Here is a 26,893-nt window from a genome sequence, read left to right on the forward strand (position 1 = left end):
AAACAAACATCTGCCATCAGGGATATTCACAAAATCCGCTATACTTATGGAATGCACACAAAGGAATTATAGAAAAAAAACCCTTAGAATTTCTTATACATTTTAACTCTATTTTTCTTCACAAACACTTTAAAGCATTTGAAAGTAAGTAAAAACATATTTAGTCCACAAGCTGTTCTAGCAGCAAAGTAAATCAGATACTGAAACTCAAATTGCTGTAGTTTAAAAATCAAAACAACTCCACCTCCATTTAAATTTTACTTACTGCGTTTGCAGCTGAGACCTTTTTCTTCCTCTTTTTCCTCTGTTCAGCAGGTGTTACGTGTGATTCTCATGCTCTCATGCTGACATTTACAAAGCACTGAAATATTTGTGAATTATGCTTCCGAATATAATATCGAATATAATGTTAATTGAACATGTGGGGGTGCATTGATGGTTTACTTGTTCAACTGAAGTGCCTAGGACTGTTCTTGTAAAGCAAAGAACTCACCCCCTGAGGCAAAGCCTCATATCTTATCTTAATATTCTGACCTCTCCATGTGGAACTTTCTTCAGATGAAAAGACAATCCCACAGTAGTCATCTGACTTTCACCAAGCTCCAAATAAAGTCCTCACACAGGTTTACTGTGAGAACTGCACTGTTAAATGGGCACTCTTTTCAAACAGAATATAGGATGGTTTCAGGTCTTTGTTATACTATAGTTAAATATTGCACCATAATTTTAATAAAGGTTGGACTAGATTTTCAAGAATTTTGACCAAAGTTGGAAAACGATTCTACATTCATACAGTTTCATTTTTCTGAAGTCTAAGTGGGAAAAGAAGTTCTTTCTTCCTCTCTTGCCTTACAATACTGCTGTGCAAATGTAAACAATTACATTGCTCTGAAAAGAGAGAAGTACAGCTGCTTCCAGGATTTTAGGCAGAGGTGAACTAATACCCTGGGTTACTTTTATCTACTACAGAAAATTCACAAATTGCAATGGAAGATGTTTCATTTTAATAGCACCATTCACAGCAGAGCAGACTTCCAAGATGAAGTTAAAAAATACCACATTGAAGATTTTTTGAGAACACAGCATCTAATAAAAAAAGAAAAGCACGTGCTTCAGAATTAACTGGAAAGATCCAGTTTTCTGGTACTGATCTGGGAATTATAAATAGAGAAGTAAGTAAGAAGGGTATATTTCTCAGTGTTCCTTTACAACACTGATATAAATGAGATTTTTTTTATCTCTTCTGTCTTAGAGGAAGGAGCCCCACTGATGCAAACTGGAAGTATTAAAACTCCTCAGATTTATTCAGGTTGCCTATTTTGACCTAGATGCTGATATTGCTTGATTATTTACCAAAGGTTAAGTTTAGTGTGTGTGCATGCTACATAAGTATAAATTCTTAGAAATATACCCCACCCTTAGTTTACAAGAAATCAAGGATCTATACTGCATGCAATAGCTCCATGTCCAAAATATCAGACAGTTTGCTAAAGCTGTTAGTGCAGATTAAAATCTATATTTTGCATAATTTCTCGTATCGTATATAGTTCACTTCTTTGATAAACACATTGAAGACATATGGCAGAAATAATGAAAGCAAACTAAAGTATATAATGAAAAAAAAGACAAAGGAGTGGGCAGAGTTTAGAGTTTGTATCTCACCTTGCAATACTGCCCTTAGCATAGCCCTTCTGAAAATTCAGAAAAATAATAAAAGGGTTTGATCTTCCTTTTTGGACTTCCATCTTGCTTTCTTTGAAGCTTTCTTTTAAAAACTCTAACTTGCAAGTGATACACACATGCTTTATTCAGTCATTTTTATGTCCAGAGACTGCCTTTTATAGTGGCAAAACAATTTTCCCCCACACATGTACAGAGCATCCATGAAAAGGCTCATATAGTTCAACCTTTCAAGATTGTACTCAAAAAATACATAGTTTTTGATACTCTAGCTGTTTATACTACTGTAGAACTCATATTTTAAAAAGAAGAGTAGATTTTTAGGCTGTGTTGAAGGCAGTAGACATTTGGTTCGTGACATTCACAGAAGAAAAGAACTAAGTTTTCACAACCTCACTGATGTATGGAAAGTCCATTAATCCCCTAATCAATTAATCAGAATAGACTATACCAAGGCCTTTTCCCCCAATTGCACTAACAATAAACACGCTTGGCTCTTGTTGGGGTAAAGAGGGAGCAGATCTATTCAGAGCACATTACAGCACCAACAAAAGTGTAGAGCAAAACATTAACAAATCATAAAAGATTTGTTAGGTATGTATTAGGTTATGCATTTTATGAAGTACAACAAAACTAATACATATAAACTATAATATTATATGAATTTTTCACATCACATCATGGTATACAACGAGCATTGGATTAATCTGTGTTTTGTCTTGTATTAAAAAATAGCAAGGCATGTAGAGATTTCCAAAAATGCATTTCTATTTCAAAACTTATTATTAGTTCATGTTTCACTTATGTATGAAAACATCACTATAGTTTGTAATTTGATACATTTCTCCAGTTTTCTTCAAAAAACATACTAGACATAAGCAGTTGTAAAATTAAACATGCCTATCCCACAGGCCTTGCACATTTTTGTTAGGAAAAAAAAAACCCCACATATGGGAATCAGAACTTTTACTACATAAATGGAGAAGAGAGCAACAGCAGTTTGGAACATGGTATGTATATATGTTTCAATACTTTTCTATTTAACACAATTTTCCTTAAACAAGTACAAAGTCTTACAGTACAATTTAAAGGTGTCTTTAAACTAAATCTTCTATCTATGTCTTGTTCCCTGCAAAGCATTTGTTTTGGCAAACGGCTAAAGGCCTGCCAAGAAAAGATCATCGATCTTTGCCTGAAAAGCTTGAGCCAGCTTTATACAGTAAGGGCTTAGTACAAACACACAATGCTTACCAGATGTTCAATCAGCTAACTGGATACAATCCAAGGGGTGGCTATAAATCCATGGAGAGATGTTCGTTATGAAGGCATTTGCCACACAAAGTTAAATTTATATAAGCACCCTTTGGAGAATCTCTTCACTGAGCAGTGCAGTTTAAAAGGATCATGCACCAACAGACTGAACTGTCACCAAGTGCTGATTTGTGTGTGCACTGTTACCTTTAAAAAGAAATTTGGGTTTGAAAAGTTCGCCTCCAAAGTTCATTTTTCCAACTAAATGCCTGTGCCATTACTCAAGTCAGTGTTAACTGGCAAGAGCCAAGAACTTAATGCGGACTCTTGGACTATTATTTCACAGTTCCTCTTTTCAGGCTTTCCAGTTATTGCCACTTGAGTAGCAACAAACATCTACTTCCAGTTGCCATGCTACCAACAGGTGAAATTTTGTCTCAGAAAAAAGACATCACCTAGCACACCAACAATATCTGACCCGAGTCATATATTACAGTTATCTACTGATATTAACTTATTCTAATGGATTTATTTACAGTTGTTCCTTTGAGATGAGAAAGTTGTCAGACTGAGCACCACAACCTTCAGGTTTCTATATTAGCATAAATGCAATGCTTGGGGCATTTTTTGTTGGTTTTTGGTTTGGTTGATTGTTTAGTTCAAAAAAACCCAAACAAATAAGAAATGCAAGATATGGACAGTAAAGATTTCTTTCAGTTGTATACACAGTTATAAAATAGACAAAGAGTTTTAAAAAGAAAAAGAAACATAGAAAAAAATATTCATTTTTGTAATAAGCCTCCACACTTGAGCACAGAGCTATTTTAAGTTTAAACCAAATAAGACTCAAGAGAAAAACCATATTAGTAATAGCTTTGAATTATCCCTCCTAAGAGGAGAAAATGAAGGTATAGCAGAAGGAGAAAACTTTGCAAATCACTTTTTTCTTTTATTTCTTTGATTTTACTCTTTTTCCTCAATTGTGGTTTGAATGAGTGAAAAGCTGAATGGGGAAAAAAAATAATCCCCCAAATCCTACCTACATAAAACCAAAGCTTCAAAGGAAATAGGTTTTCAGTTGATACACTGCATAACGAGTTTTGAAAAGAAAAGTTATGGTTAGGTTTGAGATTGGCTCACACACTACTAATTGCTGGTTTTCTATTAAAGCAGGGAACCCTGCAGAAGGAAAACTAAAAAGCTAGTGTAGGACCCTACCTTTATCCAAGCTATAAATAAAAACGTGAGATTCGACCTTTAGAAGCGGAGTCTTCCTTACTGAGATCGAACAGAGCAGAACAACCAATGCATGCCTGGTTTCTCTGACTGGGTATTTTACTCTGTAGTAGAAAGGGAGAAAAGCTATACAATATGGACATGCTTCAAACCCCATCTCCCTGAGCACACAATATTCCCAAGAACTTCTAGGGGAAGCTGCACTTGTAAAAGAGCTCTAACTCTTAAACCTACCTGAGTCGAGTGACTGAAGACAAACGATCCAGTTAGCACTGCCAGTTCAGCACTGTTCACACAGTTTCAGATTATTTTAACTCCCAGCAAAAAAAACAGCCTTGAGTCTAATAATATAATGTTCCAGTGGCTTGCTAAGTTTTGGTAAACAGTTTCCCAGATGTCAAGTAGCATCCCTACTTCACAGATACTTTACATTTTACCACTGGATGACTGCCTGCCCCAAAGCCACAACAGGTCCTTTTGTGCAGATCCTTTTCAGTCTGGAGAAGCTACAGAGGCTTGCTGTGTCCCCCTAAGAGATACACACTCTGACTCCACCACTGACCCTTCCCAGACTCTGCATGGCTCTGCCTAAGCCACTTCCAACACAGCTTCCTCTCAAACATTAAAACACAGGGGAAGGTAAGGATGAGTTTGAGTTGAATGGTCAATCAAATTTTGTGTTGCAAAATAAGAGATACAAAGGTCTTTAATAGTGACTTTTTTCCATGTGTTTCCCATAAGTGCATGAGTTATTAAAAATAGACTCTCCATTCATTCTCATTTAAAAACAAGCAAAAATAACCTAGAAAATATGTAACCTTTGTAAACAAGTGGTTAAACCAGCACAGACAAAACTAATACAATAAACAAGGTTGACTTCTGTGTTGAAATCTTAAAACATAATTATGTGCATTTAAATTAAGCTAGTGATTAACTTGAAACTTTCTTTTAGAGAGAGATGCCAGGAGGAATAGGGAAAGTGGGCTAGAGATACACTGCGATGAAGACACCGATCAGTGGGAATAAAGAACAATTTGTACCTTCCAGTGAGGTTTCTGAGAAATTGAAAAATGTTTCTAGAAAGGGGGGTGAGCTGCTCTCCACCTACCAGAAGAACATTCAGTGAGGTCTAACTACATAGTCATAATATTAGAAATTCCGAACAAACATGAGAATTCTTTCACGACCTGTTCAGCACACCAGGATCAGCAGCTAACGGCTACCAGGAAGCGACAAACAAACAGCCTGTCAAGGTTATATTTGTAATAGAAGACATTAGCGAAAGAAACCACTGCTCTTCAGTAACACAAATTCCTGAAACAACCATGCAAAAAGACTAACTCCCTGATGCATATCACTTAGATTCTGAGATTTCTGGTTAAGCACTTTCTACTATTCTCTGTTCAGACAGACCCTGGCACAACCAGATCTCATTCACTGAGTCCTTATAGCACAAGAAGCAGAATTAATGATGATGACAACAACAACTACAAAGTAGTTTAAGGAAAAGCGCTGGCAAATAGATACATTACGAATTGCAGAGAAAGTTTTCATCCCATGGGAAACTTTCTAGGAACAGATCTTTGCAAAGGGACACTACAACATAGAACAGAAATACAATTTTTCTTGCTGTATTGATTCTACCTAAGTTAAACGCCTGGAACAAATCCTCTGGATATTTTGATTAAGAAGCTGTATCTATGTTACAGACATTTTTTTCATGCAGACCTTCTGCCATGACATGCCAGTCAACAATAATCATATTTGCAAACCTGAGAGCCTTCAAGTAAATGAGCTAAGAAGAACTGGGAAACCTTTTCCAAACTCATATATTTTGAATTACATGTTAAATACATAACCTGATACAGTCTGAATTCTAAGGACTTCTTTGTTGGCTATTTCAATGCAAAAGACCAAATTATCAACCTAAACAAAATATTTCCCATTCACAAAATGCCATGACTTCAGAGCAGCCTTTATTGTAAAATATCACCTTATGTTCCTTATCTTGTGCAACTTTAGTATTTTACAAGCAGATGAATCTGAAGATGAATGTATTGGAAGTTGTGGTGTTTTATTGCAATTCAACTACCTGCTCTAAAATGGGGAATCTGTAATTGTATAGAAAGATAATTGAATAATGCAAATTGGGACATCTAATTATAAATAATCATTACAATTGATTCAAAATGGTACCTAAAGAGTTTTGAATAGTTATTAAATTTTTATTACATATTACCTCTACTAAACACAGTTAAGAATAATATGTCAAGGTCATTATGAAGTTTCTACAGTTGATTCAATACTGACATATTTCAAATAGCAACTTAATTTCTAAGTTGGTAGAAAGCTACTGCAAGTATACATTTGTGTCACACATAAACCAGTAACTCCAAAGAAACAAGAAACCTACAATGACAAATGCAGCAGGCAGGTCACAAGCTTTTAAATATAGCAACACCTGTCTTTCAGTATATATAAAACTGACTTTGTTGAAAATGTTTTTAATCATTCCTCAGGCAATTTACTTCTCTCACCCACTTGCTGGCCATCTGTTATTCCAGTTTATAAACTGAATCATTGTGTCATTGTATTAGTTATGTTTTAAACTTTCAGCCTGCATTCAGATCTAGATTAGCTACACTGGAGCTCTTGAGTATTTCTCAATTCAAAAAAATAATTCAAAAAATTTTACTCACAAAACTCTATAAGCACTAAAGGAAAAAAAAATAGATGAAAAGACACTTCCAAAGCATGTCAATAAAACAGTCAATGAGTGCACTTCAGTCTAGAAATAATGCATTTGCTACAGCAACACTGAATTAATACAGCAAATCAATATGACCTTGGACAAGAAGCAGCACTGAAGAAATGAGTAACAGAATGTCTTACAGATTCTCCTGTTCACTGACAGACTGATACACAGACACAACTTTCTACATAGCCCAGGCAGAAGTTCAAGATACAAGACTAAAACCTGTGCAACCATTAGACCCAATTTGCAAAGTAACAGAGAAAAAATAGGATGGATCTTTCCTAAGCTAATTCCTTCTTACAAACATGGGTCTACTATAAACTTTGATTTTCTTATAACTGCATATATAACATGGAGTCACCAGATGTTTGGTTAATAGCAGGAGTGACTGATTACATGCTTTGCAAGACTGACAAACTATTCTGATAGAGTAACAACAACAGCAGCCACCCACATTTTCATTTGGTCTCCCAGAAGCAAGCTATCAGAAATTCTTGTTCTTGAAGATGTTATGTGCTTGCATATGGCCCAGTACATGGCTCAAAGAATTATGTAAAAAATTCCAACTCATACTACCGGTTACTGTGCCAGGTTCAGAGAAGCCACATTTGTTTGTTTGACCAAAGGGATTTGCTTTTGAAATATCTCTTAAAGTTCTGAGCAGGCAGTTACTATTTGTCAACACTTAAAAAATCCAACAAAAGTATTAGAATTATTAAAAAAATTTCTATAAATAGAACTTTACCAATTAACGGTTGCAATTATTTTAGGCTGTGAATGGGCACCTCAGTGCACATCTACACTTGGGAAGTTTTCACTGATACAGCTGCTTCCATTCATAGGAAACAAATATGGATTTACGCTGAATGAACAAAGCCCTTTCACATAAAGTAAATCTACAGAAGGTAAATAACTCCGCATTTCAATTTTGACAAAGCAAGTGGAAAGACGTGATTCACAGGTGTTACAGAAATACCGGTTCCATAGTTCAAAATGGAGAATTAAAAAACTGTATTTTAAAAAGTGTTTGCTCACCCTCTTCCTACGTCAATATCACCAACGCATGCTGAAGTATTTTGCAGAACTGATTTTGAAGTACAATATGGGAATCTTCAAATTTTAAGAGAAAAAATTAAATCCTAACTTTGGATAACATCATCTTCTGTGTGACAAACAGTTTATTTAGCATTTTCTTTTCAGTATGTGGGTCAGACAGTTCCTACTACAGAATTTACAAAAGATTGCTAGAATAAATAGTTACTTACCATCCCTCTCAGTGCAATACAAACATTCAGAAGCTACAAAAAGACTCCAAAACAGCATTAGTGTAAAAACTAGACTGGAATTGAATGGAAGCAAGTTCTAGAAAATTATGTATTCAAAACAAATCTAAATTCCCTGAGATTTGAACAATCCACTGGGATGAGTTGGCTGGGCTGCAAGATATGCAGTGGAGAGCAGCCTAAAAGCCTTGGGCTTTCCAGGCTGCCTCTTAAGAAGTGCACTGTTTACTGCTGGAGGAGTAGAGCTTCTCCTTCAGGTGGCTTCTGAAAGCAATTTCACTATATAGAGTGGCAGAGAAGCTGACGCAGCTCTATAACCTCCCATGGATTTGTAGCTTGGCTTTAGAATGGGAAAAAAATTGCAAGTAGCAAAGACAGCAACTCTACTGTTCTTTCTACAGTTCCACATAAAAATATCTGCTAGATGCTGATACTGATACATAAAGTTGGCTCTCAAAAAGTCTGTCTATGCCTAGGGAGAGGCAGAAAAACTTTTTACCTCCCTTTGTAACCTCCCATATTTCCATGTGTTCTGTACACCTAAGCCACAGAAGTAATGAGAGTCCATGAATGATTCAGCTTAGATAAGGGGGGGGAGGAAGAGGAATTGTATACTTTTGTTGAGGAAGTCAGCTTATAACAATGAACTGTTTTCATTGTTTTGTCATGTAAATAGAAATAGTGCAGAGGAATAAGCAATCCAGCAGCTGGGACTAAGGGAAAACTGAATTTTAAGAGGTATATGGTAACAACATAAGCTTACTTTCAATTTATTTAGCGATTTACTCACACAAGGGCTCATTTGGAAAATTAGGACTTCTGCCTCTTAGAGGCAGTGTAACAATGCTTTCTGTCCATATCAATGGATTCAAGTAACCTTAAGTCAATTATACCAAAACAGAATTTGGATATCTGTCTTAAAAAATCTTTTAGAAGTGCCAAATAACCGAAGTTACATTACTGACTGTTTATATCACCTAGAAGAAGCAAGTCTAGTTTTCAGTACACAGCATTACAAGACAATAGTGGTTGGTGAGTATATACCATACTTCAAATGTAGCTGAAATGTTTTACTGCTTTTTAAAAAAAACTGATAACTGAGAAACATGTAACTTGATTGCTTCCTCCAGTTAAAATTGTTGCTACAGGTATTTTTATTTTCATGAATTGCCATTTTTTTTCGCCTCCAGAATTCCAGGTGAAATAGTGATACCCATTTGCTATGCACTCTATCGCTATTCACAATGAAAACTGGAGTCCAAAAACAAGATCCTGGTTAACAAATTAGGTCAAGAATGGCAATCATCTCAACCAACCCTGGCCGCTAAAAGTCATGCACTTAGTATAACCTTAGTCTTATGTTCCTTTTATATTCAAGAAATACAGATCAAGTACTGTGAACTTACCCATTGAAATTCATAAAATACATATCAGATGTATTCTCTTTACATACATACATATGTAAATATGTATATATCCATAAAATGAAAGAGGTATTTTTGAAACACATAGAATAAGCTACTTTGCATTGGTTTAGGTGTTTCTGTTCACTACACAAGGATCCATACAGTTGTTATGTTACACTAGGTGCTTCATTAAGATAGCTGAATATCCAAAATTATCTAGGCCATGGTCCTAACAAAGGAGTCCAAAATGAGGATTTCATAACATCACTAACAAAACACCACAAAAACAGTTTACAAACTGTTGTACAAACGTGGTCCAATTTCCCTTGTGAGGAAAACTGTAACTTTCCTAGCGAATTTTGCAATACTTCTACACAACACTTTTCCACAGGTATTTAATTGCACAGAAAGCTCTATAGGTATACAAGTCCTATTGCATTTCATAAGCACCAACTTCTCCAGAGTTCTACCAAATTCACCCCAGCTAAAGCCTCTTGGTCTTCCTGAGGGCTTCCCATAAGATGATATTTCATAAGCTGTTTTCCCTCCCTTGCTGGTCAATTTCCATTTGAGCTTTCCCCTTCAATGCTAATGTAGCGACACAAATTCTAGTTCTGCAGATTTCTTTCCAAGCCCCTTTCAGGTGTCACAGGGTAATGCACCACATAATAAAGGAGTCATTACCATAGTCATTTTTTATTTTCCTGTATAAAAGGCTAGAGAGTTCTAAACAACTTTTGAAGAACAACATAACACCCTTCTTCCTGCCTGTTGGCAGTCTGGCACACTTGAATGCATCTTGTGATGAAATACTAATAGTATGCTCATCTGGGTATCAATTAGCTATCAGTGGACAGTTGAAAGAACATTTACCTGCCCTATGACATAATCACATCAATGCCTTTAACCACACTTCAGTTAATCATTGTCAGGCCAGTTGGAAAGATAAGTGGAAACCACTATTTAATTGCGATTTTCTTCAATATGCAGGAAGAAAAAAGGCAGAGCATATCTTATGTGGGTACAAAATGTGGCTATAAAATTTGAATAACAGCTTCCTTCATTTTTAAAATTCAGGATTTATAGCAATATATGTTTTTGTAAGCTACTGCTAGTAATTGGTCGGAGCGCAGCAATTCATTACAGAGAAAAGAAAGATAAACATGCTCTTCTGCTGTTTCTCAACTGTGTCAGGCAAAATAATTTCATTTCATAGCCTTTTAGGTTTCAGGTCCTGTCAGGGTTTATGTGAATCTTCTTTATGTACCGTGAACCAACAATAACCTCGTTTAGCTGAGCTCTATGAGCTCCTGGGAGAAGCTGATCAAAGCTGATTGGTGGACATAAATTAAAATAATCAAACCCAAACCAATCATCTAGGCCATTTCAGCAGATCAGGCTGTCATCAAGTGCATGACTAAAACACACAGATCTGCTTCTTCATAAATTATCTTATTCCCACCATATATCATTTCACTCTGTTCAAAGTTATCTTTAGAAACTTTAGAAAATTATCTTTAGATTTTTTTTCTCAAGAATTTAATACATCTCTTCTATATTTGAGGTTTTTTCCAACATTTAACTGCTGTGTCATAAAAATGAAAACACCTCTTAAAATTATAACATTTTGGTCATTCCTTTACTTGAAAAAGAAAACATTTAGTGGAAAAATACCAAATATTAGAATAATTTAAAAAGCAAATAAAACTCTAGCCCCTCAACTTCGACATCTTATCATTTCTACCTACGTAATGGTTAGCAGTCTTCCAAAAAAAAAGATTCTGGAAATTTCCTCTGGAAATTAATCCTACTAAACTACTGTCAATTCATTACTGGCCTTTTAGCTGGTGTTGTTACCATTAGGGATTAACAGAGTAAGACAAAACTAAAACTTGCTCATTGACTCACAGGCAGATACATCAAAATGTGTTCATTTTAACTTGACCTCACACAGATTTAAGAGCATATCAGCACACACCTCATCTAATACTTCCATTATATAGACTCTTGGAAGATTCCATTCATGAAAAAAATAAGATAAAAAATTGAAAGTCCCTACCTTCACCTGATGATCCTGAAAGGTCTATGATGACATACACTCTCCCTTCTGGCTCCAAGTCAATCTGTAATCAAGAAAAGAATTAGAACAAAAACACCTTAAAATGGCTCCCAAAGCAAGTGACTGCACATGCAGGAAACAAAAAGTTTCCAAACATCACAAAGCCAAGCTGTAGGCAGGACACACTGACTACCAACAGAGCCTCCTTTTGCAAAGCAGTGTTGGGGACCCGGTACCTTCACTGGAGTAAAAAAGAAGTGCAAACACTTGGAAAGTTGGAGCTCAGTGAATTTTATGTGTCAAATATTTGAAGCACTGTTCTGCCATACATTTATACCACTATTTGCAAGGAGACAAGGTTAAACAAGGTTTTGCAAAGAGACAAGTTAAAAACTGCTATAACTGAATAACTTTTACTGTAATTTATACTGAGCCCAGCTATGCAAATGTGGAAAACAACACTGTGACCTATTCAGATCCCAGCAAGACAAATCAGCTCTGGTCACAGAACGAGGGAAATGAAAACACGCAGCTTGTAGGGCCGGTTAACACGTGTTTATAATACTCCCTTTGTATCCCCACTGGGAAAAAGAAATACATGCTTTATCCTCTTTTTCTGAAACACAAAATTTGTTTATTTCTGCACCATTCTGGTAGATTTTAAGAAGCCTTTGCTCTTGTGGAGATCACTTTCACTCTGCATGAAATACAGGTGCTCCCATATTTTCAAGGTTTCACAGGCTGTCAGAATAAGCTCCTGTAACTTTTAGGCACTGCAATGAAGAGCTCATTACAAATCTTCCTATATTTCACCATGTTCCATCAGTAATTCTAAATATTGCTGGATTTGACTATCTTAATGGTGCACCACATATTAAAAAGAATTTTTGCCACCACCCATCTCTCAAAAATTAAACTGTAACTAAAACATTATGTAATCAATAACTCTTACTGTCACATAGCAATTGTCATGTGATTTCAGAGACTGAATGACGCGATGTGACTTGCTTTAATACAGTATTTTCAACCTATTTTAGTAAGAAAAGCACACAGATAAAATTGCATGCCTACTACCAGGGTGCCTCAAGGGGCCTTGTCTGCCAGGTCCTGTCCTGTGTCTAACCCCTTCATCCTGGAATGGGTGGTCAAGGAAGCACCAGGCAGCCCCAGTCATGGCCATCAGGTGCCTCCCTGAGGATGGGGGCATGCCCTGGCCAGGATACGTGCTCTGCTCTCCATGACAGAAACCCCCAAACTTGCTTGATGCTTCTGCTACTCTGAGGCAACTGCACACGGAGCTTGCGGCTTGGAACAGACAACCTCCCCTCCAACCTCATCACAGCCTTCCTCTTCCTCCTGTGCCTCCCCCCTGCTCTGCTACAGCAGGGGAATGTGGTCTTGCTTTCCCTGTGTCAGCAAACAACACCAAGTGTTGCCCTCCTAAGTCACGAGTGACATCAGGGCACAGCACTAGGGCAGCATGAGGTGATAACCAGGAGATTACCGATTCACACTAACAACTTAGGAGACCAAATGATTGGTCTTGGCAAATCAGCAAGTAAATGAGGAAAGGAAGGAGGTAGCAGAACATCTGGGCTATGCCATACTTTGCCAGTCTACGTTCAGTGGGCAGCTTCATGGGGCCACCTTTTTTGTGTCTAGGTTTCTCTCATCACCTGAGAGGACCCTGACAAGAGGGGCACCTCTGCTTTCTCCCCTCTTTTAGGCCACGGCTGCTGAATGCATCAGGGTGATGCAAGCCCCTCTTTCCACCAACCAGCTTCTCACAGAAAAGCTTCTCTGTCCTTCAAGAGTGAGCCAGTAGAGGAGTTCACAGGTCTGGCTGATGTCATTGGACCAACGGATCAAGAAAATGATCTCAGCAGCTGTATTTTAAATAGATGAGGCAGGAAATAGGTGTTAGTAAGGCCAGGGGTTACTCAGAGGAGAGGAAAATGAAAGCGTGGTTGAGTGGCTTTTTTATAAATAATAGTGTTGAATATTCAAGTAAAGACATTTATTTGTAACAATTTCTGAATTGGCTGCATGAGTTCTATGGGGGAGGTTTTTGGGCTTTTTTGGCTTCTTTTTTGATTTAAATAAAGCTGCTGATCTTGAAAGACTGCTGTTCTCCCTTTGCCATTTTTAAATAAGAAAAATATTAGAAGATCAGAGGCACAGGTGGATGAATAGACTTTGATGTTTATGCTGAGGGAGGCTTTTGAAAAACTGCTATAGCACTCAACAGATGGCTGTATTAAAGACAGATATGTCTAATGCTCTGTTTGTATCAGCACCATTCTCTGTTTGTTAAGCTTTCAGTAAAATACTTTATGCAGTTCAAATCCCAGTGTGCACGCACACACATAAAACTCCAACACCATCCCCGCAGAAGAATCAGGCGTCTGGAGGAGTTAGTGCCCACCATCACAAAATCTCTCTTCTGCCCCTTTAATTACAAACAGCATTGAAGCAACTCAGGAAAAAGACTGGAGCACTGAAACCAAGTTTCCATTACCCATCAAGTGAACTGTTTTCATTTACATTTTATTAGAAATGATGCTTACTGATTTTGAATTGGAAATTTTGCTGATGCTTTAAGTAAAATGAACCGCTTATGAAACGGAATCTCTTTTACAAAGACAGCATGTTTTACTCTTAAAATATTCTAATACCAATAAGAATGAAATGGACATTCTTATCTTTATAAAATACCCACATTTCATTTCAGTGAGTACCTGTGCTGACAATCTCATCAGTCACACGAATTAGTAGTTTTGCCAGAAGCCAGCAGCTCAGCTGTCTCAGCTGACCTTACATATAAAAAGAACACCCCAGCAAAAGCAGAGTCCGCTAAACTGATAAGAATCCTTTGTTTTATCTGAGGTATTTCATTTATCAAGGCAAACAGAGAATAAAAAGGGCTGATTCCACCTTAATTTTTCATTAAAAATTTCTAATTTAATGCCTAGAAACATAATGGCATATGTACCTCCAAAATAGTCAGATTACTGGAATATACATGCCTTTTTTTCAATCTGAACATTAAACTACACTTAGACTCTGCAATGTCATTTTATAAATAAGTAACAAAAGATGCATACAGTAAAATCTAAAGTTCCCATGCATTTTTCACCATATGCCCTGAAAGTTATCACATGTGAAATGCTCTTAGACATACGCAACCAGAAACAGAATGACTGGCCAAATTCAGCTGAATATAACAGACATTCTTGAATGCAATGGAAATAGTCTGATCATGGCAATTCTGATTCTAACCCTTCTATTTGACTAAAAATACTCCCTCTGAATGCAGCCGAGCTTTTATACATGCAGAGAGATGCTATGAGAAGATATCTAAAAAGACATGACTATTCAAAAGGACAACAGAGAACAAGGCAAGATGCAAACTAGGGATGGGATGGAGGAGTTTGATACAAAAGCAGCTTTGCTGCAAGCATATTGCAAAATACGTGCCTCGCACATATACATCACATTTTCCACATGCAGCAAAACATGTAACAACTATCATTGAGCAAAATGTTTGATCACCAAAGCATTTTATCCTGTTACCGACCCATGCTATTGTTGTGACTTTTGCTAAAATACAGCTTTAGCATGTGCAAGTACAATTAATTATAAAGGTGCTTTAAACAACTTCTGTATTGTTCAAATAATCCATATGTGGCAGCATACTGAGATGAGTATAATCATCGTTGGAAAGCAGCACAGATCATCAAAAACTGCAGGCACGAATAAAACCTATTAGTAGCCTGTTTCAGGGAACAAAAGGCAACCATCCATAAAACCAGACATACTTTCAGAGGAAAAAACCCGTGTTGAAACCAAGGCCAAGCTTCAGCATATTGAAGGCATTTATACAGTTTCACAGTCATTAATGGATTTTATTTTCAACACCCTTCTGAGACAGTTCCCCATCTGCAAAATGGGATACTCCCAAAGGCACAAGCTAGACTAAATGGCTTGCCAGAAAGTCATACAAGAAGGTTATGGTTAAACAAGAAAACTCTGGTCTCTGGAGGCCCAGACTGCCCACTGGACCATTTCTCCTATTCCTCAGCTAAGCTTCACTTTGTCAAGTGATACACATCCTGTCTTCCAGCAGTACCAGAGGCTACCAAGTACTCTTTTTTTTTTTTTTTAAACAGCTTTAATGGTACATTAAATTTCCTTTCTTCTCCATTCAGTTAATACTAAGCTGTAAAAACAATACAACCAAACAAAAAATGGCATAAATATTTCTCTGCACCGTTTCCAAAGCACCACAGTTCTTGGGCAACTCTGGAATAACACAAAATTCAATCAAACTATGCAGAATATTGTGAAAATGGTTCAGCTTCTTCTCAAGGTTTGTTTTTTTGCAAGTTTTTAACTCCTATGTATTCTTCTGAAAAACTGAGCCCTAAGCTCAGCTAGAAGCTCACTGTTTTTCTCCTCTCAGGTGCAAGACATTAATTCCCACCCCTAAAAATAAGAAACTTGGACAGAATTCTCTTAGACTACTATTTTCTAAGGAAACCAAACACTCATTAATCTTACAGAGATGAGGAAGATTAGGATATGCTATGAAAATACTCAGATTGCATTGATGCTTCATATTTGAATATGAATAAGCCTGAATAATTCTGTCAGCATTTGGGTTGGGTTTTTTTCGTTCTATTTGACAGCACCAGCACAGAGATTTTGCATGCTTTATGGAGCAAACTGAGATCTGTTGTAAACAAGTAATAAACGACTGTCTTCAATGGCTCAGTGCCCCATTGCCATAGGTTTTCATTTGATCATAAGAGAGTCCATCAGCCATCTATGTTCCAATACAAGAATGTCACCTAAGACTGAGTGCACTGCACTCATTTAAAAGCCAACTTGTTTTGAGAGAAATTTAAGGACAGTCATTGACAGAAATGCAGATCTGAAATAAACAATGAGTAGATAAATGCATTTTCCATAACTGAACTTCCCAACAGCACAAAAGTTGAGTCAGTTCTATTCTGATCTTCCTTTAGCTAGACAGTATATGAAACAATGCAAAACCCCTTTAAACCTAAAGCTGTTGAGGATTTTGGCAAGAGTATAAACCTAAACAGACTGTATAAGCCACAGAAACAGAAAGAATTAAATCATAAAACCTGCTTTGCACCTCTTCTTGTGATGCTCTAGGATTATCTGACATTTGGGTAGCTTAAAGCATAAACATCCAAGCACATGATCTGTCACTGCAGATGGTTATTTGAGTCACATCAGACTTAAGAAGTCAGTATGTTTTAACCCTTACTGAGCACAGCACAACAAAGTTTCTCGCTGAACATACCACTTTTCTGAAAGAAGGGAAGAAATTGTGCTTATAGTGCCGATAGTTGCAAAGGCTGAAAGGGTGTGGGGGGGTTTCATCTGTCTGCTATTTTTAGAGGCATTTACTTATCCAATTTTGATAAAATATTATTTCCATTGAAATGCATAAGAAAATCAGAACAGTTACAATGTAATAGAAAATGACTGGAAATAGTCTGAGCTGGTCTTAGCCACAAGATTTTTCTGCTTCAATTTAGACAGCTAATATAGTACCTATTTTAACTTATTTTAAAAAATTAAAACATTAACAGTAATATTTTTTTAATATAGTCAAAATGACTGAAGACTGACTTATTTAAAAACTTTCAAAACCACCATCAGCATTGGAACAGAAGCAAACTCTTGACCAAAAAAAAAAAGCTAGAGGTATGATTAAACTTGCAAACTTGCTACCCAGCATTCACACCCGAATCCCTAGCAAGCTCACCTGAAATGAATAGTTTTGCAATAAGCTACATAAGGTCAGCAAAACAGCTGAGAAAAAGTTATTTAATAATATTATCTGAAAATTAACAATTTCAAATGTCACATCATTACTTACATAAGGTAAACTTGACTTTTAAAGAAATTTTCCAGAAAACATATATAGAAAACTTCCCTAGAATCTCCATTTTTCTGTGATTTTCCCCCAGCCTCTTGCTCTTCTGGCAAAGAAAGCAGGGCTCTTTGAAGTCAGTGTACTGCCACAAAGTTCACAAATCTGCCTTTCATTATGCTTGTTACATATTTGATTATTATAATTACAGAGAAACATAACACAGCCTGCTACATTGTAATTGACCACAATGATATACATAAAAGTTCAGAAATTTTGGCCACAGGGGATTCTATCAATTATTTACTCATACTCAAAAGTCAACAAAAAAACCCATCAAATATCTTACATGACCTACAGGAAACATCAAACACTTTCCAATGTCAGACACATGCACAGACATAATACGGAACATAAGCAGCCAGGGAAAAACAAGATTCAGCTGAAGTAACCACAGTATTCAGAAATCAATGCTAAAACGAGAATTTCAGTTACTTAATATAGCATATATGATGCTCAATTGCAGCATCCAGAATCACACATAATATGACTTTGGCCTTCCATTATCTACTGTACCAGTGGCATCAAAGAAGGTGCATTTCTGAATGCACAGCGATACATGCACATGTGACATACTCATTTTTGTGTGTTAGAAGGAAGAACAACTTTTACAGACCACTGTGCTGGGATTAGGATGTTCATGGCTCGTTTTCTGGCAGAATCCAGAAGGTGAACTTGGACAGTTGGCTATATTTACATGCAACAAGACAGCAGAGCAGTACAAACAGCTGCAAAGGCATCAAGCAGCATGACCACGGAAGTGTCACTGCATGAAACCGAGCTTCTGACTTGATGATCTGAAGAGAATAAAAGATATTACCTATTACTAACTTGTTTAGGAGTTATATGACAACCTGGTTAGGGTTTCTAAATACCTACACTCACAATTCATGACAATGAGAAATAAATCAATAAGAGAGAGATCTCTTCATGAGCAGAAAAATAAGTCATTGACCTCAAGAGATAAGGCTGCCTGGACTAATCATTCCAGGCATTCTGCATGTGAACAGATCAATGGACACTCGTACTAGTATGAATGTTTCAGACACGAGTGTGTGCTGTTTGTTGGTTTATTTAACCCAGTATAGTTATTTTGATGATGTAAATGTCTTCTATTATTAAGCCTTATGAAGGCAGGGGAATAAGCCAAAGTTATGTAGTACTTTTTCACTGTATAATATCTACAGTAGAAATGGAGGTTGCATTATTTTAGTAATGGTAATAAAGGTAAAGCACAAAGGACTTATACAAGCCCAGAGACAACATGAAGTACAATGCATAAGAGCTGGGTTTGGCTGAGCAGCACTCAACTAGACTTTTTGAGTGAAAGTACAGTAAAACCATCTACTGAAAAAAAGTCTGCAAAAAGTCATTCACTTGAAACATCTGCCAAATGCATTTCAAGAAAGAAATGAAACTTTTCAGAGCACAAACACTTTCACAAACAGATGGTTATTTGATTTAAGAATAAAGGAACTGCATTGCGGGGAAAGATCTGACCTGTAATTTCATCACAAGGCTTTTCAAAATGTATTCTTTAATGCACTAGTGCAGTGTCACTCTCCAAACCATAGGGAAATAATTAGCTGTCAAAAGTATTTAAAACACATTTATCGTCTTGGCTTATGGGCATTTTTAATGTCATGCTACAGAACTGTAACCAGAAGGGAGGGAGTTACCTCTACACCTAGCAATAAAACACTGAATAGAGAATCAGGACTGCAAACACATACTGGTTGGCCAATTACTACATGTTAAAACTGATAAAGGCTGTCAAATTATTTTACCACAGTACAATTTTAGACAACCACTTGCTCCTACGCCTAAACCAAACTCCTAGTTGGCATATTTGCTCAATCTCAAGAATCACCTAAACATGATGATTTAAACAGACATTTGGAGTTTCTCTTCATTACAATAATATTTCCTCTGAGTGGACACCTTTTCAACACTTTGGACAACCATTATGAAATAGGTATCTGCATAAAAGTAAGTACATGGATAAGCAGAGGACCTTAGAATTGACTGTTAGTTTTCCCGGTCACACACAAGAGTTTTGGTGCACTGCATATATTTTTCCTTATTCCCCTGAGTATTTTCCATATTTCCCTACATCCCTTAAGCAAGACTTTCTGTGTGAAGACTTACAGATTAGGATATCAAAGCAACACTACTTGTTTCCTGTAAACCATATAGTATATTTCTTCTCTTTATAGTCAAAACACACCTTTCTTGCACTCTCCTCCTGCAAGGTATACTCTGGGGAACTCAAGGAACTCAAGACAGTACATAGTAGGCAATATCCACATCACATTTCTGTACAAAGAATAAAGGAAATATTTGTGCTGATTTTTAGACCTCAGAAATCAGGGAGATTAACAGCTGGAAGATCCAAGACTGAGGTGGTATAAATTAAAATCCTTCCTAAATGCAGTAAAATAATCTTCAAAGACAGGATACAAATAAATGCTAGGGAATTGTGATATTTAGATGATGTCAAGTTGCCCACAAAACAAAACCCACAAAAGAGATTATTCTGGAACTTGCCTATTAACCAGAAGTAAGGAAGGTCAATGACATCCTAGTTTAAGTAAAGCTTTCCCTTGCCTTAGAGAGATCTTCCCAGATACTAGAGAATAAATATACTTTACATAAAACCTCAGCCCAAACAAAGCAGACAGCGCTAATCTCAGACCCTCTGTACATTTTCAGTCTTTCAAACGCTACTGTGCAAAACCTGTCAGTAACTTTTGAGAGAGTTCTGACTGGACTAACAGCCATCAATGAGTCAGCCAGAAGAGCAGAGCAGGAAATTGAATCCACTTCAGTTGTGCTCTAGTTCAGGCTCAGTTGTAAGTAAAGCTGTTCTGGCTTTGTTTCAGTTAACAACAAAACTCACATCTAGGTTTTGTTCCAAATAAAAAACCCCTCTATATTAAGACAACTACTACTGTTTATGAGTTTGAATTCAGTTCAGCTCTTGGGGAAGAAAGGAGAAAGGCCTTCTTATCTGAAAGGCAAGCACATTAAATGTACTCTCCATTTGAATTCGTGATAGAAATTAATCCTCCATTAGGAAGGAAACAGCTTGATTCAATATGCTGCAAAGGGACAAACTGTACTTCGATGACACTGGCTGGAACTTTTAAGCAGCTTGTTGATGTGCAACACCGGCATCAGCTACAAGCCAGAGTGCAGCAGCAGAGAGAAGAAAAACTCCGATTAGTAAATTTTCACTCTTCTCTTTGGCCAGTTTGATTTCGATATGAATGAGAGTCCCTCTCCCCACACTCCCCAGCTAAAGTGGTTGAAACCACAGCGTATGCAATTCAGATAGCCCTGGAGGTGTGCCCAGAGGTGCCTTTGATCTCAGTAACTGCCTATGAATTACTAAGATCTTTCCCTCATATTTCCAGAAAACAAACAATATCTTATTTTAAGAAACATCTCTAGAAGCTACAAAAACTTGCCTGAAAATTCTCCAGTATCCAAGCTGCTCCTCCTTCTGTGCAAAACTGGACTTTTAATATGACAAAATCCCTGACCTCCTTTGCAGTTTACCTTAGTGTACCATTCATGAAGTTTTGGCTGATAATCAACGTGTCAGCACTGCTGAGTGTCACTGAGTCACATAGTGACTGACTTGAGTTTTTGTTTCAAGTCTCACCTTGGCACCCAAGGCCAAAGAAGGCTGCAGGGCTGAACTCTTTGAATTACCCAGATGGTTAAACTACACCAAGGTAGTGCCAAAGAGGGGCAGCTCCATGGACTAGCACCAGGCAAGAAACAAAGAACACTAGTTCAGATAGGCAGAACTGAAGAAAGACGTAGAAATAACATAATACAGGGACAGAAATACCTTCAATTAAAAACACACGTGAATAAGAAGAATAAAGAATGCAGGGAAGCAGACAATCATGTCATGCAGAGAAGAAAATTATATATACAGCTCAGAAATGGCATGAAGTTGTCACAAGGAAACAAAAGGAAGTTAAAAAATATTTCAAGAAAAAAGTCAAGCTAAAATTCTTTGAAAAAAATGCAAAATTTTCTTTTGGAAATATTAACCTCTTTTAACCTCATTCTTAAATCTGAGAACACTTCTCAATACTATTTCAGCTGTCTTGCTATGTCAAAAGACCATGGCTTTATCCCAAACATAAAGGGTAGGTTTTTAGAAAGTAATAAAGAAGTTTCAAATGATTTTTAAATCAAGACACTAAAACCATGATGACTTACTTTATTATTCATTCAGGGAATGGAAGGCTTGTCATTTGTTAAAATGTCTCTGTTTAGATATATTTGTAATTGATAATTTTAATAAATTAAATGCAATTTAAAAAAATGTATCTCCTACTTTGCCATTTGGGTTCACCACAGATATGTCTCTATTTTCAAGGAGAGAAACTGAAAAGCAAAAAGGAAATAGTTACCTTACAGAATTACCTAAATTTGGGTTATAGAAAGGCGATTGCAAAAATATCACAAAAATACTGGTTTCCCAGTTAAAAAAAAATTCCTTCACCAAGCACAAAGATGAAAGCATAAATGCACAAGTTTCAAGAATTACAAATTAATGTTCTTCTGCTAGATCATGAAGATGGAAGAAAAAGGTATGTTCTATACAAATATTCTGTATGACCTTTCATATATGTATCTGTAACGTGAGTTTCTTTACAACAAACACTGACATTACAATAAACAATCACTGTATGATATACAAACCACAACAGTTACACGGAATTGGCATCAAGTATTTAAACAAAAGAATCCTTTTGGAAGATATCTCTCCTACTTACAGCCTGCCAAGAATTGCACTGATGCAGAGACTTTGATCAAGTTACATTCTAAAGAAATTCAATTCCTCCAAAAAGGTAAATTCAAGAATAGCACCGAAACATTTAAGTTTTTTGAACAGAATTGGTTAAAAATGCCTCAAAATTTGACAGAAAATGTAACCCCCAATGCCATCCCAATTGCCAGGGAAACTAGCATCTTTACTTCCAGAAGAAAACATTGTTGGAAAATACTTCTTCTTTTTACTTTCCCCCCTTTTTAGAAAGTATTAAGATAAGATCTTTAGATAGGATTTAATAATGTTAGGGGTTTTTTTTAAGATAGTTTTTGTGTTGCTCTGATGATATTTTATCCTCTGTTTAATCATCAGCTTAGAAATATTAATGAAGCTAATTCTGTTAACAAAATGGCTATCCTGAGGACTACAATTATCTGTGATTCACTTGGACTTCCTCTGCAGCTTTAGCCATAACAAACCCATAGCAACTCTGAGACTGTTCAGATGTCAGCTGCAAAGCACTTTGTTAAAAGAACAGCTAAACAGAAAACTGATAAAGCCCATCCTACCCATGTTTAAATGCAAAAAGGAAAAACAAGCAAAATAAAATTTAGTAGCTTGACACATACTGCCAGGCAACCTATACTCCATGAAAACAGAGAGACCAGAATGTACCATCTTGAATACAGAGATTACAGAAAAGGAAATGGCAAAAATAGCCACTACTATTATTACTGTTCCTGAAAAGTTAGACAGTACAGTCCACCAGCCAGAAGTGGCACACCAGGAATAGATATATCTTCAAAACTTCCTAAGAACAAACACATTCCCATCCCTCTGCCATTAACTGGTATTTTTCTTTCGCATTTATTTTCATTTACTGCAGTGTTTTGAACTGAATTACATGCAGAGTTCTCACACATTAAATATGAATCTGATGTGAACGCTGCCTGCTAAACCTTTTTAAAATCTCACTCTTTCAGACATACAGAAAACTTTCCAGTATTTCCTGGATTTAAGGAAAAAAAAAATCAACAGAAAAATCCACCCTGAGACTTAGTCTGCCTTGTATTGTAGGAATTTGGCTGTTCCTCTTTAAGTCCATGAGGAAACAGGAATAGCAGAGTCATTTACGGTTTTGTTCTTCAAGAAAAATTATTATAATTCAAACCCTTTTGTGAGGGGTGGGGAGGCTAGGGGTGGAGCTTGGGTTTCTTTTTTGTTTGTTTTGCTTTTCTTTTTTTTTTTTTTGGTTAATACCAGAGGTTATTCAGGTTTGGGTAATTTCCTTGCAAAAGCTTAGGTTAGATTTCATACAGCCAAATAGTCAGGACTCCTGAAACTGGACTCAAGATAATGGAATAATTTTTGTTCACTTAGCTCTTAGAATTTAGCTCTAAATGCATAAGAACCATTCAGTTCTGCTAATGGAGGGCAGAGCACACTGCCTACTTATTCCTGTATCGAATCAAGTAAGTAAAGCAAGGCCAACACCTGTCTTCCAAGGAAGGTTTTCAGTCTTTTCTGAAAATGTCTAGGGATGAAGGATCTGCTACATCCTTTCTTAACTGGTTTCTTTAGTTTATCACTTTTAATATGAAAGGAAATATGCACTATGATGTCCATTTTAATCTGTCTGGCTAGCCTTCCGTTCTTATTTTACCCTTCTCAGATTAAAAAGCTCTTTACTTTTTTAATGGTACTTTTACATACTCAAATTAAGTAACTTCCCATTGTTCCTTTTATTTAAAGCAAACCAGTGAGCTCAGAGTCTCTCCCTATACAGAATTTTCTCCAATATGTGAATGCTTTCAGAAATCCTACTGTGAGCTCTGCTATTGACCTGCTGGGTCACCTTGGGTAATAAACTTTATTAACCCTCCATGTGCCTATTTCACTTCCTATAATTAGTCTTATTTAGAGTACAAATTTTAAAAAGTTCAGGCTCTCCTTAACCCTTTTGTACAACTGGGCTCTCATCTTTTTACCATTATCTACACTGCATTTTGCAGGTTCTAAGCATGCTGCCATATTAATAATCTAAACTGCTAAATCGACCAGGAGTAATCAACTGTTATTGTAGCCTGTTGATAACCCTGCACATATGTTTGCTGGGGTGCACTTATCTCTTCCCAAAAAGCATGGAACTTTACCACTTGATTTCAAAAAAATTTCCATTTGGGGTTTACAGCATAAGGCTTTTTAATTCTAATTCCACACAGAGAGGGCAGAGAGACGTCTTGCAGAAAGTCTCTTTGGCCTTCAACACACTTTTTTTTTCTTTAATTTCCAACCAGTTTATAAAATGTCGACCTCCCATAATCCTCCTATGTTCAGCCTACACAAGAAGGAGGAATAATTTCACACCTGGGGGAAGTGCCATGAAAATTCTGTCAGCTGTAAGAAGGGTGGAGGCAGGCAGGATAGGCTTCTTCAGGAATACATCTAAGTTTTGGATACCCTTCTTCCTCATTCCTCCATGGTCGGCCTACAATTTCCATGAGCGGTATCCCACACAGCTTGCAGAAATCTCTGCCTTAGACAACCCTATAATCAAAACTTAGTTTTATCAAAGTTTGTTTCAAAATTCTCAAAACAGTCTTATCTGAAAAAACTTAACAGGTGATCTGAAATAGGAACTACATATTTACATTTTTTGCTAGAAGTACACAAACAGCTCCCAAAGATTTGTTTGACCACAGTAACAGTAATAGTCCAAAGACTTCAAGTACAGAAGAGGAAATAAAGTTACCTTTGTATTGGGGAGGAAAGTTTTTGTGTGGGTTTGGGAGGAGCAGCAGTTGTTTGGTTTGGATTTTTTTTGTTTTGTTTTGCCACATCCCTCCCTTTTTTTTTTAAATGCAGTGTGTTTTCCTTACTAGGAAGTGAGATGAAAGTGATTCATGCACAAGTATGGCCCTGTTAACTGTCCGGGCAACCTCTCCTTTAAGTAATAAGGCTCTTCTAGGGAATCCAATAGATCTTCATGATGTCTGTGTAATATTTCAGAGTAAGACAGTTGGACTGTTTCCATTCCTGATTCTCTTCCCTGTCCAATCTTTTCCTTGTGGCTCAGTCAAATATGTTGCATTTTAACTTTTCCCAGGAGTCTACACAGTTTCTGGTTTAGGTTGTTTCAGATTTTGTTCTCTGCAAAGCAGCTGATTTTAGAAGTGCTTTCAATTTATCCCATTACTAAATCACTCCCCCATTAAGGAGAAATGATCCCTCTCCAAAAATTCAACATATGTATATATGTGTGTGCATGATGACAAAGTTGCTAAATATTGAATTCTGAGATGCAGTGGGATCCAGTAGAGATGAAAAAGATGAAAATGTTAGCATTCTTAGGATCTGGCTCAAATAGTAGCTGGTATTCAGCCATGGAGATGTGACTAATTCTGGGCAATTTGGTAATTTTTCTTATACTATCCTCAAAAAAAAAAAAAGATTATGTAACTTTGGAATTGTGTTCAGAACTGAAGTAAAGCAATTTAGCAGCATTTTCCATATACCTGAGGAAATGCTGAGTAAAAAAAATGGAAAAGTTGTTTTACTGTTAAAATTTCTTTAAGATCATTAGTTAACCTAATTTTTATTTTTTATTTTTTGAAAACCTAATAAAATCAGGTTAAATCTGAAGCTTCACCTGCAGATTTGTTCTCATTTTTATCTTAGGTAATTTTAAAAGAAAATCTATTTTTTTTACACCATGAACAGTCCCAACAGTAAACCTGAAACATTACCAGGTATTTTAGAAATATTTTAATGACATTGTTTCCACTTTATGACAAAGCTGAACACCCTGTCTAATCTGGTGTTGAGGAGAGTTGTCATTCCTGAGATAGTCAGGATCCTACAGGCATCCAAGTAACATCTGTAAAACAGGTATATCCTAAACCACTCTACAAAGCAAGCAGACGGCATAACCTGGCAGCCACATTGGGCTCTCCTGATACTCCTCACCCCTTGCACCCTTCACTCCTTGACAAATTGAAGACTTTAATGTAGACAGTGGCATCTTTTCTGACTGCTACCATAGATTTACTACAAAGCGAGGGAACTTTACTTCACTTTGGCTCACCCCTTGAAAAATATCAAAGGAAGGAACTCTCTGACTCAGCAAACTATAAACTTAAGACCAGACTAGTTTACTTGAATTTATTTTGTTACCAATTAAATGAGATGAGGTTTCCATCCTCCTTTAAAATTCTGTTATCAAATATACAGAGTAAAAACACAAGCAGCAGCAAACATGCTAGCATTAAAAACAATGGAGAGAGACTAGCTCTCCGACTGCATCAGCACATTGCACAGACCTCACAAGACCTAACAGGCAATTTGGCAGGAAAGAACAATATTGGAATGCACACAAAAACACATCAGCATTTTGAGAATTGACATTTTATCTATATGGTCATCAATTCTCAAGGAGTTTTTTCAGGTACAAAATTAACTAA

At 36.6% G+C, this 26,893-nt stretch overlaps 1 protein-coding gene across 2 annotated transcripts in view; it reads right to left on the reverse strand.

Annotated features, from left to right (window-relative positions):
• Nucleotides 1–26,893, reverse strand: part of PRKCE (protein kinase C epsilon) — a 285,765-nt gene that overhangs the window by 176,590 nt on the left and 82,282 nt on the right. For both annotated transcript variants that reach the window (XM_027681810.1, XM_027681811.1), the window contains exon 2: nucleotides 11,671–11,734. In XM_027681810.1, the coding sequence (XP_027537611.1) occupies nucleotides 11,671–11,734 (64 nt within the window). The remainder of the gene's footprint in view (nucleotides 1–11,670; nucleotides 11,735–26,893) is intronic.

Source organism: Neopelma chrysocephalum, unplaced genomic scaffold (genome assembly GCF_003984885.1).
Source record: "Neopelma chrysocephalum unplaced genomic scaffold, ASM398488v2 Primary Assembly neopelma1_61b, whole genome shotgun sequence".
Taxonomy (NCBI): domain Eukaryota; kingdom Metazoa; phylum Chordata; class Aves; order Passeriformes; family Pipridae; genus Neopelma; species Neopelma chrysocephalum.